Source organism: Pyrenophora tritici-repentis, chromosome 1 (genome assembly GCF_003171515.1).
Source record: "Pyrenophora tritici-repentis strain M4 chromosome 1, whole genome shotgun sequence".
NCBI classification, from domain to species: Eukaryota; Fungi; Ascomycota; class Dothideomycetes; order Pleosporales; family Pleosporaceae; genus Pyrenophora; species Pyrenophora tritici-repentis.
In genome coordinates, this window is record NC_089390.1 from 1784057 (window position 1) to 1801981 (window position 17925).

At 51.7% G+C, this 17925-nt stretch overlaps 8 protein-coding genes across 8 annotated transcripts; 4 read left to right on the top strand and 4 right to left on the bottom strand.

Annotated features, from left to right (window-relative positions):
• Nucleotides 1–4644: 4644 nt before the first annotated feature.
• On the bottom strand, nt 4645–5596 carry PtrM4_007030 (SRR1 multi-domain protein; the record flags this gene model as incomplete). Its single annotated transcript, XM_066102830.1, has 3 exons — nt 4645–4648; nt 4707–5004; nt 5119–5596. 3 exons carry the CDS (start codon nt 5594–5596, stop codon nt 4645–4647), a joined length of 780 nt encoding a protein of 259 aa, XP_065965032.1.
• An 878-nt stretch (nt 5597–6474) lies between these two features.
• PtrM4_007040 (uncharacterized protein) lies at nt 6475–7334 on the bottom strand (the record flags this gene model as incomplete). The annotated part of the gene is made up of 3 exons (XM_001930698.2): nt 6475–6690; nt 6756–7069; nt 7115–7334. The coding sequence occupies 3 exons, from the start codon at nt 7332–7334 to the stop codon at nt 6475–6477; spliced, it is 750 nt and encodes a 249-aa protein (XP_001930733.1).
• Nucleotides 7335–8770: 1436 nt separating this feature from the next.
• PtrM4_007050 (uncharacterized protein) lies at nt 8771–11335 on the bottom strand (the record flags this gene model as incomplete). Its single annotated transcript, XM_001930699.2, has 1 exon — nt 8771–11335. One exon carries the CDS (start codon nt 11333–11335, stop codon nt 8771–8773), a length of 2565 nt encoding a protein of 854 aa, XP_001930734.1.
• Nucleotides 11336–11609: 274 nt separating this feature from the next.
• PtrM4_007060 (RNA-binding protein (RRM domain)) lies at nt 11610–12166 on the top strand (the record flags this gene model as incomplete). The annotated part of the gene is made up of 2 exons (XM_001930700.2): nt 11610–11672; nt 11723–12166. The coding sequence occupies 2 exons, from the start codon at nt 11610–11612 to the stop codon at nt 12164–12166; spliced, it is 507 nt and encodes a 168-aa protein (XP_001930735.1).
• Nucleotides 12167–12332: 166 nt separating this feature from the next.
• Nucleotides 12333–13190, bottom strand: PtrM4_007070 (PDX2, glutamine amidotransferase involved in pyridoxine biosynthesis; the record flags this gene model as incomplete). The annotated part of the gene is made up of 1 exon (XM_001930701.1): nt 12333–13190. The coding sequence occupies one exon, from the start codon at nt 13188–13190 to the stop codon at nt 12333–12335; it is 858 nt and encodes a 285-aa protein (XP_001930736.1).
• Nucleotides 13191–13652: 462 nt separating this feature from the next.
• PtrM4_007080 (Sfp, Phosphopantetheinyl transferase) lies at nt 13653–14839 on the top strand (the record flags this gene model as incomplete). Its single annotated transcript, XM_066102831.1, has 2 exons — nt 13653–13757; nt 13802–14839. The coding sequence occupies 2 exons, from the start codon at nt 13653–13655 to the stop codon at nt 14837–14839; spliced, it is 1143 nt and encodes a 380-aa protein (XP_065965033.1).
• A 318-nt stretch (nt 14840–15157) lies between these two features.
• PtrM4_007090 (MAPEG domain containing protein) lies at nt 15158–15713 on the top strand (the record flags this gene model as incomplete). Its single annotated transcript, XM_001930703.2, has 2 exons — nt 15158–15336; nt 15398–15713. 2 exons carry the CDS (start codon nt 15158–15160, stop codon nt 15711–15713), a joined length of 495 nt encoding a protein of 164 aa, XP_001930738.1.
• Nucleotides 15714–16099: 386 nt separating this feature from the next.
• PtrM4_007100 (uncharacterized protein) lies at nt 16100–17173 on the top strand (the record flags this gene model as incomplete). The annotated part of the gene is made up of 1 exon (XM_001930704.1): nt 16100–17173. The coding sequence occupies one exon, from the start codon at nt 16100–16102 to the stop codon at nt 17171–17173; it is 1074 nt and encodes a 357-aa protein (XP_001930739.1).
• Between the last annotated feature and the right edge of the window lie 752 nt (nt 17174–17925).

Consider the following 17925-nt stretch of genomic DNA (forward strand, 5'->3'; position numbering starts at 1 on the left):
CATGGCAGTAGATCGGAGATTTCGCTTGCTGGAAAGGATGTGAATGTGTTATTTGATGTTGAATCTGCAGTGTGTTTTGGGAGCTTCGAAGTAATCTAGGAGACGTATGCGGAACGGTAGCTACACGGTGCTGGATGCCAGGGACGCACTCCCGCCGTGTCTGTAAGTAGGGTGCGCCAGAAAACTTCGGTTCGACATTGTCCTATATGATACACATAGTGCATATCATTAAATATGCTCAGCCAATTTGGGAAAGGTTTCCCTGTGAGGACATCCCGCTTACTCTCCCCGACAGCAGTGATCTTATCCAAACAAAACCCCTTAACAGTCAAATAAGCATCCCGCTCGTTGATGTGCAATGATCTGGGGAGAACAGCAGCAGCCGAATATCTCAGGTACCCAGTAACACCCAGCCCAAGTACCTTGCTACACCGCCAATCCGGAACCCAAGAAGGAAGACCCGAATCAAAACCTTCAGAACAAGACAGCAAGAGTAAATTATCCGAGTCCTCAAGAATCTGCACCGCAGCCAAAGTATACGTCTCCGCCACTGATCTCCCAGCATAAACAGTTTCAAGCCGCCTCTTCTCGTTTGCTTTATCTCCCACGATGCCAAGTAGCGCGTAAACTTTATCCCGCACTAGCCATGAAGCGCCGACACCGAATGAGTGCGTAGAGTAAATCTCCCGCCATATTTTCTGTCTCCCAGATATTCGAGACAGCGTGATTAGTCTGCTATGAGCCCGTGAAATCAACTATCAATCTAGTCCATAGGGTGAGTGTAAGGAACTGTGAGACTTTAATAATATCCGCCAGTCGATAGCGTGACTACCGCAGAGCGCACGCATCTTCCTCGCGGGTTTGATTTCTTGGATTGTCCACACTCAGGTAAAGTATGTGCGTTGGAAGAACCTGGCCATGCATTTCCAGGAAGAATGGTCGGCGAAAAGTGCGTGTTTGGCGCGATGCTCTCCACCACTTATGGCTTTGGGTGTAATGTCTTTTAGACAATCTATTCTTTCGGCTTTGTGTCGACCCTGGATTCTGCTGGCCAAAAGTCTTATCAGCTCGAAGGCTGGGCCCGTGGCATCGTCTTCCTCACCTAGCCAAGCATGTACTATGTGTGCTCATTGGTAGATAATTACCATCATATTTACCTGGCAGGTGCGCTCCTCTGGGTCCTCTTGATTGATGCAAATAGCGTCGATCCAGTAGGACTCAAGCGTATGCGGTTCATCGTCACGTATCTTGTGGAGAAAAGCGTGGAGATTCTTAGTGACTGCAATTTGGTACCAGAGCTGCTGGGGTTCAACTAGAGAGCTTTTCTTCGTCCTGCAGGGTGTTAAATAGGTGGAAATCCCCGGGTTTCTCCTCCTGTGGTGACGATGGGAGAGCCTCATGTGTACGAGGGCGCAAAGTTTGACTACCTGGAGCTCATATGCGAGGACTTCACTCTGAATTCGTGGAAGGATGTTTATGAGCCTAATTTCGCCTTGGGTTGTTAGTTCTAACGTGGCATATAGGCCAAGCATATTGCTACTTCATATATTTCTCTCATCGAAGATTGAAGTATGCGTTCAACAGACCCGCTATCCCGCATTTAGAGGGGGAAAAAAGATAATCATATAGTTGTCTCGAGAGATTGTCGTGACGAGCCTGCCGTTCTGTAGAAATATGGCAGCCTAGAATGCTTGGCGAGTGGGGCCCACTATCTACCTAGGTAGATGGTTTGGGGCCTTGACTCTCAAACCCCCCGATTACCAACACCAACTCTTCCAATATCTAGCCCTCTGTCCGGAGACCACACGTTCTGTGTCCACAAATGGAATCATGGGACAAGAAACGCCCTTCTAGCCGATCGTCGAAAAATAATAGATCATAGTTGCAATAGAAGAAGCACTTGGGGTCAGATTGGAAAGAACGAGTGTGATTGTTTTCAAATCAGGTCTCTCATATCCAGCAAGATGTGTTTGAACCACTGCAATCCTTAGTAACCCGTCCTTGTCTCTCCCTCAATCTTCAACTCAATCTATACCAAAGCTATTGTACAAATTTTGTAAAGCCAAACAAGATAAGCAAAGTCACCAAAGTGATACCAAAAGCCCGCCCCAGCATGCACTTTTCACCACAATAAACACCACTTTCCATCCGTAGTAGATGTCTTCTCCCTACGACCGATTTCACTTCCTCCCAACAACACCCTTACACTGTATGCCTTAACAACACCTACACCCCTCCCCATACCGATCCTCACACCTCTATTTCCTCCTCTGCATCAACTCCTTCGCGGACGCCGTAACCGAGTACCCCCCCAAATAACCAATCATTCGAATGCCGTCCCCTCCATGGATCACTCCCACTCGTACTCCTTCTCCCCCCATCCTGAAGACTCGGTCTCGAGTTCTGAACCGGCAATGGCATCGGAGTCTGTCTCACCGGCCCTGTCGACGAAGAACCATGTTGGAACTGCGATGACGACGGTGTCGGCTGTGGCATAGGCGACTTTGACCGTTTACGTAGTGTGCCTCCACGCGAGCGACTCCGTGAGCGACCGCGGATACGCGCTGTGATTGCGCCGAAGAAAGAGGCTTCGGTGGGTGAGGAGACGGAGCGGGAGGTTGAAGTTGCTGAGGCGGGGGAGTGTGGTGGGGATAGTTGGCTTGTTGATGATTTTGAAGACTGGGTGGTTTGGGAGGAGGCGGTGTTTGTGCGGATGGGTGGAGGCATGGGTTGATTGTGTGAAGACGTCATTGTTGACAAAGGTGGTCTGATTGTAACAAGTTTGATATGAGTGGTTGTTTATCTAGTTGTTTATCTGATATGTTCGAATTCGTAGACTCGAAGGCCCATCGTAAGCAAGAGCCAGATTATCAGGCAAACAAAAAGATGACTGCAGATAGATGAGGCTCAGAAACAACACAAACCGTCAGCACTATATATCCTCCTCCAGCCCAATCCCCAATCCTCACCCCATCAAGCCTATCCTGCCGTCCTCCTCCACCACCACCGCCACAACCTTGGCAGCACAACCCCAGCTGCAATCACAACCCCCTACAAACTATCGGTGACCACACTCCCCCACCCCTCCTCTCAGCCAACCAAACCCCCCGTACTCGAAGCGGGGACTCCCAAATCACCAGCTTCCCTCCAAAACCACACCGACTTGCGACCCCTCCTTGTGTCGCATGCAAAGACGCCACAAAGTCGGCATGCAAACTGCAAGGCCAACGCATGCCTAACAGCCGAGAAAAGGCTACGTAGATCATCGCACCTGCACGTTTTCGCAGATGGATGATGATTGCAGCCTGCCTGCCTATCTATTCTACGACCTCGGGACTTTGGTTGCATCCAATCAAACCACCAACCCACGCCGTGTGCGACGATGAAATCCGTGATGTTGGCCTCACCGGTTTTCAATGCGTGTGACATTTGTCCAGGCGACTTTCGAACCATATTCAAATCCATGCCTGCGCGCATGTGTCTAGATAGAGTGTGCGATTTATACCCAGAGTGTTCTTGTTACCCCAGGAATGCGCATTCGTGACCGTGCCAGCAAAGCAGCAAAATGCAACGTCCCGCGGGACAACGCGATAACAGCACGAAAGAGTCCTCAAGGGCGACGGCGCATAGGCAAGGACAACAGCGCATGAGGGGGATACAAACGTTCTCGACCCTTCTGCGACTCGCAGCTGAAAGAAGCTGTAACTGCAGCAAGTACGCACGCGTCGGACCTGGCCGCTGTCCCTATCGTGATACCCCTCATCTTATGTCGCACACATCCCCATTGAGCCCACCGGTTTACTTGGTAGCATAGCAGCGTCCTAAGTAGATAAAAAATGATGTATTAATCCCGTCTCTTTCTTGCATCGTACGTGAATTCTGTTGTTGCGCAAGTCCCGTTCCGTTCCGAATGCTCCATTTCGAGTTCCGATTCCCTTCCGAGCCGCATCCTTTGCTCTCCCGCCACAAAAAAAAACAGCAAAAAAGTAATTCACAACGTTGCAATCGAGAGAAGGATGTTGTGCATCCTCCGGGAGTCGAACCCGGGCCAATTGCTTGGAAGGCAATTATCCTACCGTTGGACCAAGAATGCTTGATGGAAGAATAGATATGTTTGGATGTTATAATCTTAGTTTCAAAATGGAAGGTACGATATGGGAAAAGTGGGAGGGTGCGATGAGGGAACGCTGTGTTAGGACTAGCGAGATTGAGTGGGGACTAGCGTGGAGGTGGTCCTAATGATGTCATTGTCGGTATGTGGGGCTAGATGAGGCGGTGGAGGCAGTGTTGGGTTCGAGGTTAATGAAGAGAACGGTGGAAAGGTGGAATATGATGCTTTGGTGCGTATTCCATCAAGCATTCTTGGTCCAACGGTAGGATAACTGCCTTCCACGCAATTGATGCTATCGTTTTCTAGATGTTCTATTGGATCTAGCCGCCGTGTATAATACGAAGCTTCAATATACACGCAGTCTCACGCCCTTCTAACCTAGACACGGCCACTTTGCGTCTTGGGGGTTTATAATACTCTCCCCCCCTTCAATCCTCGCCTTCAACACTCAAACTTATCTCCTTCCCCTTCCCTTAAATACACAACCAACCCCCCCAACGCACTCGCACTCGCACCCACACCTACACCCTCTTTCAACTTCACACATCGCCTCCTCTCCGACCATTTCCTACCCACCTCATTACACATCTCCAACATCTCCCTCTTCTCCGTTGTCTGCGCAAAAAGCGTGTAATCAGACAAAACCTCGTTTCCTATGTAAACCGCCGGGTCTTTGTCTTTGAGGAAGGTGGGAAGGAGGAGGAACCAGTCTACGAAGGGGGAGTAGAGAAATGTTTGGGAGGTGATAACGCTGGAGGGGGATGGGGAGGAGGTGGGTGAGGAGGGAAGGGCGGATATGTGGAGAAGAGAGAGGAATTCCGTGTCTATTTGGGTAAAGGCTGGGTCTGTGGCGTAGCATGTGATGGGTTGTATTTGGGTATCTTTTGGAATCACTAGTAGTGTGGTTGTTAGTAATCGTGGTCGGCAAGTGTAGAGCAGGAGCAGACAGCAGGAAGCCAGAACCATGCAAACGGAAGGCAGGACGGGAAAACAGAGCAAGAACATACCCTTCCCAACAACATCAACAAACAACACAAGCTGCCACAGACTCCTCCATCTATGCACCCAGTCTCTGCTGAAACTTCCAATGCCGATGCACATGGCTTCTCTTATATCCCAATCATCCTTCTTCCCATTTTCCATATCCTTCTCCCCTTCTTCACCCGCCTCCGCCTCCTTCCTTCCAGCTCTTCCACCAAATATGCCATCAATTTGTCCCGCAACCCCCAACTGCCGCCACCGCTCCTGCAGCATTTTAAACTCTGCAAGCAATTTCTCAGCTGTGATATCTGAGATAACATCCGGTAGTACAAAAGCGGTGCCTTTCTTGCCGGTGCTGTTGTCTTTTGCGTTCCTCTTTCCCTTGTCATCTCCGTGACTACTCTTTTCGGCATTAACGAGAGAGACATTCGCTAACCCATGCGTAATAACCGTCCACCCATCTTCAGCCGCGACTTGTTGTCTTTTTATGCGGTTTCTAGGCATGATTTGTGATTGTGCGTTTTGCTCCTTCTTCGCGGCCCTGCACCACCTCTTCAGTTAAACTTTTGTATGCGAATGCTTCGTACTCGACTACTCGCACGCCCTCAGTCCACTCTCCCCGGTGCTGTCCGAATACTCTGTTAAGATACCACGGAATGAAAATCGCACGTGACAAGCCCTCTCTGATGTCGCTTCCTTTCCGAGATAAACCCGTCGTTCGTTCAACTTGCCCGTCGCTACTCGGCTGCGGCTTGCATCGGTCGGCGCGGGACAACCAAAAAAACGTTAGCAGTCGTTCGGCCAGAAAGAGTGAATTGTGAGTGGAGGGGTGAGTCGGCGGTTAGAAAATCATTGTGAGAGGTTGCGGGACGACGATCGGAACGGGGGGTTTCCGACCCACAATACAACCCAGCGCAGCTTATTCGGACCGCCGGGACGCTGGATTAGGACTGACAGACTGTGTTTGCGAGTGTGTAGGTCGACCGTTCGGCCGTTGGGTAGGAACAGAAGCTCAGCTACTCGCTGTCATCTATTGGCATTGTTCGTATTATGCCCAGGCAGATGAGGTACACGGGTTTGAACAATGAGTGTGTCAACAACTCTGTTGAAAATTGGCGTCTGTTATTTATCCAGAATATGACGTCTGTAGACGGTATGGGACGCATTAAACGTGGCGTGTCCTCCCAATACATCATTTGGTTCTATTAGACCAAACCACTCTCCATCCCCCATTCATGTATACAAACTCCAACCGGAGCTTCATCATCATCATCTTGACCAACAGAAGATTCAAAAAGAAAAACACAAATAACACCGGATATCTTGCGCGCCCAACGCCATACAGAAGTTTCCAGTCCCAAAAAAAGCGAATCCAAATCACGCTAAACAACCCACGTTAACCACGACGCAGCCGCAAGCATCGCCGGGACGAGTATGGATGCGTAACCGTTGATGACCAGCGTATGTGGCGCTGGCGACGAGGTAGTCGTATAAACGACCTGAAAACCAATATGTTGACCTTCAGCGGTGGTGTTTACGCAATTCGAACTATTAACCTCGGGTACATCCTCCGGTTCCGCAAACGTGATATCAGCGCACTACACCCTCGTTAGCTTCCTTCCTTTCAAAAAACCCTCCCCATATCACAACATTCACAACTCACATTATAAAGGGCGGCCCCATGCTGCGCCGTCTCAATAACCTGAATAGTCGCATTATCCCCAACTTTAGGCGTATAATTCGCCGGCAGCGGCACCTGCGGGAGACAAAACTGTCCGGCATACTGTTGATTCGAGGGCCCGACGATTTGGAAAACAGGCAGCATGGTGTGTGAGTAGTTCAAGGGTTCGTTGCCATAGCCCATGTTGATGTAGAAGAGGGCGAGCGAGTGGCCTGGGAACCAGCCTGGTTGGATGGATACGGCGCCTCCGCCTATGGGCCATTTTGTGCGGTTGCGAGACATGGGCATGCCGCCGCCTGTGAGGTGTTAGTTTAGCAGGAAATGGGGGGAGGGAGACGGACAAGGATACATCCATTGCATGCCGTATGGGAAACCATAAGTGCCGGTGTCATTGTGGTAGTTCATGCCGAGTGAGCCCTCGGGAATGCTGGGGTCGGTGGGGGAAACAGTGCCGTTTGTGTGGATGTTGTCGCCGCGCCACGGGGGGTAGACGATAACGGTGTGTGCGGCCGCGAGCGACCATGTAGCGGCGATGAAGACGAGTTCGGTGAAGCGAAACATATTGGCGGTGCGGCAACGAAAACGAAAAAGCAAGGCGGGGTGATGGGATATATGACGGATGGGATGTCCTGCTCTTTTACAATGCACAGTAGTTGGGCTTGCCCGGTTAATTGCCAGGCGTATAGTCAGTCGTTGGAGGTACAATCCGATGGTAGTTTCAACACACAAGGAACCAGCAGCGTGGTGGCGGGGATGGGGGGACCATTGATATTTAAGAGCTACATGACTAGGGCTATGGGCGACTTGGCTCCCACCAGTCTCGTGCAACGACTCCCCATCACCTCGTGTGCGGAAAGAGGGTTCGCGCGATTATGGAGCCAGTGCTGTTAGCCAGATGGGTCCCGCCAGCATGGCCACAGCCCAGTGCATGTCAGCCCGCTCAGAGGCAGCAGAGAGAGATGAAGAGTAGGCAGCGAATAGGCGTGCAGCTAGGATATTGAAGCGACAGGGGCGGGCGACCACTGAGCTTCGCGTATGCACGTCTTGTCGGGCGGGAGGGAAAGGCCCTTCTAAGCCGGGACGAATTGGCCGCCGACTTGGTCACAGGGTTGGGCGGTTTGATTCGTGGAAGAGGGTGTATGTGTGATGGCTTTTGCTTGCTGTAAGCGCCCAACCTTTGCCTCCACATATCTCGACTCCACATGGCCACCTCCCCGACATGTCTGGCCGTGGTAGTGTGACCGCGGGCGTGCGACTCGGTCTCCAGCCGCCAGCTGCTTTGTCAACCCAGTTCTGATGTGCGCGACAACAGCAGCAACGCCCACAGCACACCATAAACAGCCGCGAACATAAATGGGCCTGCAGACACAGTCAGCTTTGCCGCCCGTTGGCCCCCAATGCTACCCCATCATCGTCCACGCCGCAATATAAATCCCCCAGTCCGACGCATGCGCAAGTTGCTATCCTCACAACGTTGCATAAGTTATCGGCTGCTGCGTGAGAGAGAGGGCCGCGTTTTCTGATTGGGACAGTGTTTCTCTTCTCGGCCCCTCCCCGCCCTGGTAGCTTGATAAGCGACCACTCCGCCGGGACGACCGAAGCCTTTTTCCCAGCGTCGCACAAAACGTTACCAGGTAGGACTCAGCGGAAGAAGCATCGGTTTAGCCAAGCGCCATGAGGTTGTCCATCCGTTGTTGGATTGGGGATGCGGATGGGCATGCAACTGCAAGGGAGCACAGGTTCGGTGGAGTACCGTACAAGTTCGTGAGGTGGCGTCTACTGGGTTCAGGGTTAACAAATAAGGCACGAGAAGGGAAAGTCGTCAGCGGCTGTCACACAAGACGCGAGTCGACGTTATATGTAGTTCAATCAGCACGTGTGTGTGGCTATGTCTTGCAGCAATGCGTCTTTCTGCAATCGTTTCAACTCATCAATCAGCCATCAACGGGTCAGCTACAGCTACATGCTACTATATGGATACCCTTGCTTACAAACACTCAGCTTCCCGTTTCAACAGGGATATTTATACCCAGCCTCCTTAGTCTGTCCACGGCAGCTTCGACGAGCATGTCGTTCCTTTGTATGAGTTCCTGCACCTGTTCATTCTCCGCTTTTCTAGAATAGCTTGGTACTTTGACGGCGCTGCGCGGCGTCTGCTCGCCGTTTCCTAGCAGCTTGACAGAGTTCAGGGCTTCTTCAATCTTCTGTGCTTGAGCCTTTTGCTCTTCCTTGATGCGGTTCAGACGCTGCCATGCTGGGTGGTCGCTTCCATCAATGTCGCCACTTAGAGTGTTGCTTGAAGGGTCGACTGAGCTGTCCATGATTTGTAACTCCTCGATCCAGTTGCTCTCCTTTTCACTGAGTTGACTGGTGCCCACACTAATCATCCTACGTCGGAGAGCTTCGTAGCGAGCATTGAGCTGGTCTTGTCGTGCTTTGGCGTTGTCAATGCGGACATCGATCTTGTTGACATCGTAGGATGACCCATCATCCGAGCCGTCCTCGTCGTTACCGGTGACTTTCTTAATGTTGGCCGCAATGCCCGAAGTTCTGTACATTTGGTCCCTGAACTCTTCCTGGAGTCGTGTTGCGCGGTTGAACAAGTCCGATACTGCGTGTTGGAGCTTCGATGTCTGCGCAGAAAGCACGCGGTGGATGTCCATGAGTAGGCCAAGATTTGCAGGTGACAGCCTGATTTCATCCTTCAGTAACGCTTTGTGCCGCGCAGGAATCTTGATGGATCCAAACAAATCAACTTGTTGGTACAGTTCCTTCGGGGGTTGCCAGGCTGCACGCACTTCCGTGTTAGGACTGGAAAGGGTCATATACCTAGCCAACTCCTCCTGGGAAATAACATCATCTTCTGGTGCATCGAGCAGCACTGCTTGTGGTTCGCCATCGACGGTAGTGAGCAGGATGTATCCAATGTTTCCATCTTCGATGACAGCAGCCGAGGTGACTTCTTGTTCGGCCACATCGCCGTTGACGCGCCGCTGTAGGCATCGTTCTACTGAAGTGTTCGCCGCTTCCAGTACTCTGTCCAGACGGAAAGGCGAGCCCAGTGTTTGCGGTTGGGATAGCTCCTTCTCTACGTTCCTAATCCACGGCTCCATTGACACGTAGAAAACCCCACTGGCGTGTGAGACGAAGAATGAAAAGTCCGTATGTACATCTGGTGTGATGCTCTGGCTGAAGGAAGATTCACCACCCTCTACCAGAGCGATGGTTTCCGCAAGGATGAGCGCATGCTCGGTTGTTGCTGGCACATCAATCTCATCCTCAAGAGAAGGCAGCCATCGTCCAACGATACCCTCGACATCCAAGCAGACGTGGATTTCGCTAGTATCAGTGAGCAAGCATACAATAGCAGTCGGTAGACCTTCCGCAACATATTCTCCTGCTTCGTCCTCGTCGTCCTCATCATCGACTTCAGACATGTTCTTGAGGGAAAAGACAATCATGTCGCTGAGCTCAAAGTCATCAACTTCTGGTGCAATGGTGAATGGTCCCTGCAGCAACGGGACGGTGGGAACGCTTGCTGGACGTGCAAAGACCTTGACCGAATCACCACTCGGTCTCTCCTCTACGTGTGGCTCCTCATACAGGATGTCAGAGAGCCACTTAATTTGCTTCTCCGACGTCACGACGTCGTGCCTGGGTGCGTCGTCGTTGTCGGAGATTTCGGCGTCATAGATGTTGATCGAGGAGGCTAGGGTTTGAAGGAATGTGTGGCTCCCGGGTGACTCGACCAGCTGCCACTTTCTCGGCAGCAAGGGACACAGAGCATACACGTCTCCGGATACCGTGGCGATCCATAGAGTCATGGGTGCCCATCCGTGGACGCCTTCTTGCTCTGGAAAGTCGCCAAAACAAGCGGATGCTACTTCAAGCTCCACGGAATCCGGGGAGAAGCCCTTCGATGCTCCAAACTTGGAGGCACTCAAATCATCCCTGTCGCTTGTCGCATTTGCCAGCTTTGGCAGATCAATTGAGAGCGAGGGTTCACTGAACGAGGACCTGTCAGCGCGGTTCATCTCCCACAGACGTACGACTCCCGCCTTTGTGATGGTGACGAGACACCGGCCGTGATAGCCCAAAGGATGCCATACTGTTGTCGCGACGGGTGACTCCTCCAGGACGTGAATGGTCGGTCCTAGTTGGAACGTCTTTGGCTTCAGCGGGCCATCGTCTTCACCGGCTTCGAGTAGAGACGAGTCGGGAAGGAGGATGACGTGTACTGTATGCGAAGTAGAGACGGCGAGGTAGTCTTGGTCCGGTGAAATGACGAGACGCGTAATTGGTAACGGTATCGAGACTCTGAGGGTCCGGTATGCGGGCTGAATGCCTTCCTTGAGGTTGGCCAAATCCGCCCAGCGAATCTCGTTTCCAACAGCCACAAAGATCTCGGATGCTCTTGTAGCGATCGTTTTGCGCGGTCCAGGCTGCTCCGATCGTCGTGTAGCTACCACGCCATTGCCATTCGTCTGTGTCGGCGCAAACAGATGATAGCCTGGGTTTGGCCGGCTGAGCCAGTCGGGCGTGTAGGCCAGGACCTTTGGCATTTTTGGGCGCCCAAGCAGTTGATATGAATTGATTTCGATATACAGGAGCGAGAGAGAAGTGGTGTAAGCCCACAAAGGTTGTCGCTCTGGTAAAAGAGAGAATGCGTAGACAAACAAAAGTCGCGCCTACGCCAAAGTTAGTTGGCCCAAGCTCGACATAACGTACGACCTCACGCGCACTACCTAGGTACTTGGACCGTCACCCACACCACACCAAACCCCCAGATTCACTACGGCGGCGCATCTGCCTTTACATATAATAGAATTTGCTGCCATGCCGGCGCTTCGCAGTACAATCGATCGTCTCGATAAGCCTAGCTCGTATGCGACGGCCAAGGTATGTGCAGCCTACACGACTTGCGACTTGCCATGCTAACAATCCACCAGAAGCGCAAGCGCCACCAGAACACACGCGACGACGACCGCGGCCGATCGCCTTCACCCGAAGACAAACTGCGCGATGCAACCACGCTCTACGTAGGCAACCTGTCCTTCTACACCACCGAAGAGCAAATCCATGAGCTCTTCTCAAAGTGCGGCGAGATCAAGCGCCTGGTCATGGGCTTGGACCGCTTCCAAAAAACTCCCTGCGGGTTCTGCTTTGTTGAATACTATACACATCAGGATGCGCTCGACTGCATGAAGTACATTGGCGGCACCAAGCTCGATGAGCGCGTTATTAGGACTGATCTGGACGAGGGCTTTGCCGAGGGAAGGCAGTATGGACGTGGAAAGAGCGGTGGACAGGTACGCGACGAGTATCGGGCAGAGTATGACCCTGGTAGGGGTGGCTACGGTAGAGCCGTTGATGAATATCACGAGGCGCAGTAGGAGCTGTAGTAAGCTCCCGTCCATGACATTCGGGTCACAAATTACTGCATACATGGGAGTCTGGAGTTTATGATATGGTACTGAGTAACATCAGTCTAGGTACCTTGTAAAAACACACTAGCATCCTCCAACGTCTATGGCGCCATGTTCTGAAATGCACTGCAACTCATTTGGTTCCATAGCCAAGTTCAAACTGCCTTCTTTCCTCGACAGCCTTCACTACTTGACTCAACCACCAAGCGTGTATCCGCGCGTCATTGGTCAGTTCAGGGTGGAAACTGCACCCAAATACGTTGCCCTGTCGCACTGCGATGATATCTTCGCTGCCGGAGTCATCATGTTGCTGATTCACTTGTAGTGGCTTCGCGTCGGTGGAGAGTGTAGCCATAATCTCAACTTCCTGGTCCAGCTCCTTCCTCGCCAAGTCGTCCACTGGAGTCTTGCTTGGCGCAACGATGGTATCATCTCGCTCCTGCTCTCCCTCTTGTATGCCTACCGCCTTTTTGCTCGGCAGCACCTTCTCCACCACGGGCGCGCGAATGAAGACGCATCGATAAGGCTCGTTCTTGCTGGTCTCTTTGGTCGACTCAAGGAACGGCAGTCGTAGGTTTGCCTGGAAACTCTCCGTCTGTCTTCCGAAATGATTCCTATTAACCCGGACGTCCAATCCTCCGATCAAATCCTGTCCACCCTTCTTCGTCCGATTTGCACTTTCCGCTAGTAATATCAACCCTGCGCATGTTCCCCATGTAGGCCGCCGCTGGACTTTGACAAAGTCGCGTAGTGGTTCGAGGAGATTACTGCGCGCCGCCACAAGAGACATTGCCGTGCTTTCGCCACCCGGTATGATCAGACCGTCGCATTGCTCGAGCTGGTTTGGCGTACGGACCTGGATGAATTGGAATTTGAGCGACGAGGGCAGACTGGACGAGGCAGATCGGAGCAGTTGGACGTGTTCGCTGAATGCGCCTTGGAGGGCGAGGACGCCGACTGTGATTGTCTGACCACCGTTTTCTACTGTCATTTTGAAAAGAATTTTAATGCGACTCCAAAAACGCCGTGAACATAGGAAAGAAAAGTAACCCCAGACCAAGACGGAAAAGAATGTTAGAGTCAGAGGCGGTTGAAGGCGGGAATTCGCTATCGATAGACCGGCCCCCACTAAAACAGGCAACCCAAGCCGCACATGTCATGTCACACACCCGAACTCGGCCTTAGCCATGTATGATTGCTTACTCCGATCACCATCATCGACCTGGAACCCCGCAAGAAACTCCGTGAGTAGCCATGACTTGTGCAATCCCGAATCCTTCACACGACCACGCGGTGTAATTGCTTAGGCGAGTCATATAATACGGCTGCTTGTCCTGGCCCATGGTAGTTTGACCCTGACGTACCCAAATAGTTTGTCAAACTACTCGTGCTACTTTAGCGGACGCGCGAATGCATAACCCTACTTGGTAAACTTTCTTTCGGGCACGGCACAATGGTCAACACGGTCGAAACAGAACCGACATCGCGCGGTCTCACATGTTGGTTATTGGACACTAGGTCACTATGGCCTGGGGTCAAGATTACCGATTCAGCTTCTGTTCGTTCAATCACCCGACTCCTTGGTATGTCTAACAATCACAGGCCCGAGAAGCTCTCTCTTTGATAAGTCCTGAGGAGCGCGAACTCATCACACGGAAATACCACATAGCAGACGCACGTATGAGTTTGGGCTCTGCATTGCTAAAGCGCCTTTTCGTCAACAAAGCCCTCGGCATACCGTGGAAAGACATCCGCTTCGGTCGAAAACGCGACCCCAAACATGGGAAGCCCATTGCTCTCCTGGCCCCACCCCAGCACGGCCCAGCACCCCTGGAGTTCAATATCTCGCACCAAGCAGGTCTCGTGGCGCTGGTCGGATGCAAGACTGACGAGCTAGATGCAGAGGTTGGCGTGGACATCGTTTGTGTGAACGAGAGAAACGATTATAGAGTCGTGGATGAAGAGGGCTTCGATAGCTGGGTAGACGTCTACTCCGAGATCTTCAGCCAGGAGGAGAGCTTCGATCTCAAGTATAACGTTGACCCTTTTCCTCTTCTCGACGGTACCATAGTCACCCAGGATATGCTTGGTCGACACGATCGGTGTTGTACACGGAACCAACACCTTACCATCACATTACCAAACGGTGAAAAGAGGTCGGTCGACTCAGATCTTCTCATTGACGCCAAGTTGAGACGCTTCTATACGTACTGGTGCTACAAAGAAGCATACATCAAGCTGGACGGCGAAGCTCTTCTCGCGCAATGGATCCCATGCCTAGAATTCAAACACGTGCGCGCCCCGCGACCGGGCACACCTGCACGTTGCAGCACGCATGGTTCCTGGGGCGAGCGCATTAGTGACGCAGAAGTTTGGTTCTCAATGAAAGCGGACGGAAAAGGGCCGGCGGGCGTGCGAGATATGACGAGGGGGGAAAGTAGGAAGTTGGATGATACAAGAGTGGAGATTCAAGCTTTTGAGGAGAACTTTATGATTGGGGTTGCTGCGAGGGAGAGAACGGATCCGGTGGTTGATGGACACAGGAGCAGATTGCCGAATGTACTCACACACTTCAAGGGGCTGCATCTTGAGGAAGATGTCATTGCCATTGCGAGGATGTCATCTCCGGGAAGTTGGTAGGATATGAGGTTACATTCAACATAGATACACATCGTGGACTTTAATGGTCTATAATACGGCATGTACACGACCTTGGCAATTTTTCATGTTGTTGGACCCTTTGCGCGTTTCATGAGGGAGTTGAGAGTGAAACCCCTCAGTAGAGCTCTCGTCAAAATCATGTCATCGATAATTCTACAGTTTGGTACGCCAAGGATAAGCTGCTACGTCAACAATAAATGTATTGCCCCTCCATCACTAATCACTAGTAACCTCATCTCCTCTCATAGCTCATCAACAATTCAGCTTGAATTGAACAAATCGACTGCCATATCAACCATGTCTTCCAATTCGCTCAAGTACCCACTTCTCGCAATTCCTGCCTATTACGTCTTCTCAGTCGTTCCACATGTGTACGCCAGTGGCCTACTCGCAAGACATGGCTACAAAATGAACAATGCAAACCCCAAAGCCTCCTTATCCCCAGAAAATGTGAAGGGCAAGGTGCCTGATGAGGTGTATGACACTCCTTCACGACATGGTACCGCCTTCTCAATCAGGCGTTAACAACGCATACAGGTTCCAAAAGTACCAGCGCGCTGAAAACGCCCAATCCAACAACATGGAACAAATGCCCTTGTTCGCAGCTGCCGTGCTTGCAAGCCTCATCGCCGAACGCACCACCGCCACTGGAATCGGAAGGGAGGTCATGTCAGGTGATGCAACGGGCTTGACGACGTTCATCTCAGCTTGGTTCGCCGTCAGGACCTTGTATGTTGTTTCCTATGTGCAGCTTTCAGAAGCCCCCAAGAGTGCCATCAGGAGTGTTTTGTGGGCTACCGGTTCCGGGTTGGCATTCTATCAGTTCTACAAGGCTGCTGCGCTTTTCGGCTAAGGGTGCGGAAGGGTGCGGGGATAGAACGGGGAATAAGAGTACACGATAACAGCCACAATGACATGCGGTGACATGCACGGCTAATAAGCGCATGAAAATGCCGCCCGGTATTTCAGGAACGTATGATAAGCACGAATCATGATCGTAGCCAAATCTGAAAATTCAATCTTAATAAGCCCGATATCTCGCCGCAAAGGTGGGGATCGGTATCTCGGGGTACACTATTCACGTGTGGCGGTTCACAGTACCCGGACTATGGCTGTCCGATAACTTCATCATATAATGGACAATTCCTGGGTGGCGTTCCTTTTGCTTTCTTTCTTTTTCTCCACCTTCACGCTGTACCCTTTAAGCGCAAATTGTTCATATACTTGAGCGGTACAGCCATGCGGTCAACTCTCAACACAGCCCTTTGGCTCGCTTTTGCGACTTCTCTCAGCTCAGCGACGCCTCATTATGGCACTGCCAAAACTCAACTCAAGCATTGGCCCGCCGAAGCCGCAACAGCACTCAACCGCATGATCGCGCGCAACGCAAACCAGAGCAACTACGCATGCTTCGACATGGACAACACAAGTTACCGCTACGACATTGAAGAGTCTCTCATCCCCTTCCTCGACAACCGCGGCATCCTAACGCGCGAAAAGCTGGACCCGAGCCTAAAACTAATCCCCTTCAAAGACACCGCAAACGTCACGGAATCAATGTACAGCTACTACAACCGGCTCTGCGAAATCGACAACTTCATATGCTACCCATGGGCAGCTCAAGCCTTCTCGGGCTTCACCCTGCGCGAGCTCAAAGGCTGGGTCGACGAACTAATGGCCCTCAACACCACGATCCCAACCGCCTACTGGGACAACGACACCCTCGTCAGCACATCAATCAACCCCCCACGTATCTTCCGCGGACAAGTCGAACTCTACAACGCACTTATGGAAAACGGAATCGACGTCTACGTTATCAGCGCTTCTCATGAGGAACTCGTTCGCATGGTCGCCAGCGACCCGAAATACGGGTACAACGTACCGCCGCAGAACGTCATCGGCGTCACTACGATGCTAAAAAATGCGACCTCAGGCGCCCTTACAAATGCCCGCAAACAAATTGCCGATGACTCTTACGATCAAACCGCTAACCTGGATCTCGTCGTCACCCCGTATCTGTGGACGCCGGCGACGTGGTATGCGGGTAAGTGGGCGGCTATTTTAACGTATATTTCCGAGTGGAAGAGGCCCATACTGGTGGGCGGTGATACACCGGGGAGTGATACGTATATGCAGTTTCATGGGGTGGATGTGGGGAAGGGCGGGGTGCATCTTTGGATTAACAGGACGGCAGCTGTATATGAGAAGTTAGAGAAGGAGATTAAGGAGAATGCGGAGGAGCAGAGGGCTAATGGGAGAGAGGTTACTGCTGATAAAAATTGGGTTGTTGTTAAGCCGGAGGAGATTTTGTAGGGGGGTTATGGGGGAGGGGGGAAATAGGTTGGGGAGTGTAAATATTAGGGATATGTGTTTATATAAATATGATTCTTAATCGATGAACCAACAGGAGCTTTGTGTGGATGGGATGGAATGGGATTTACATGTAAGATGTGAGGACGTCACGTGCACACGAGGCGCGGCTTGATGACGTAAACGTCTCTCTTGGCAAAGCTGCAGCCAGCTGAAACGCGTCGCGATAGCTCACTGAGTCTCTCACCTTCAACCTCCAACCCGGAATACCACCACGGCGCACCAAACCAAGAGAACGACAAGTAGCTATGCAACAATGTATCTCTATAGCCCTGAGTAGATCAGTGCTCAAGGCACGACAACTAACGCAAAGAAAACTCCCCAGACACCTCACCTAGCCAGTTTGGCTCGGCCAACGGGCGGAGGGTGTCCACGAACAGTGTCTTGTTGAATGACGCGCCAGCTGGTGCTCGCAACGAATATACTACTATGTATGTCTCATCCTTTCCTACCTTCATCCCCCCATCTCCCCACAAACACCCAATGATGATCCAAAATTACACTTGAACCGAGAACCCCGGGTCCCTACTTCAATGTCTGCGCATTACGTGGTTTGCATTATGCTAGCCCGGGTGTCTGTTAATATGGGGGCACGGGGTTCGATGGCGAGGTTAAGATAGCTCTGATGGGTGCGGGAGGTAGTCATGAATAGGATATTAGGATGGGGATTAGGCTGACGTCGTTTAGATAATGTA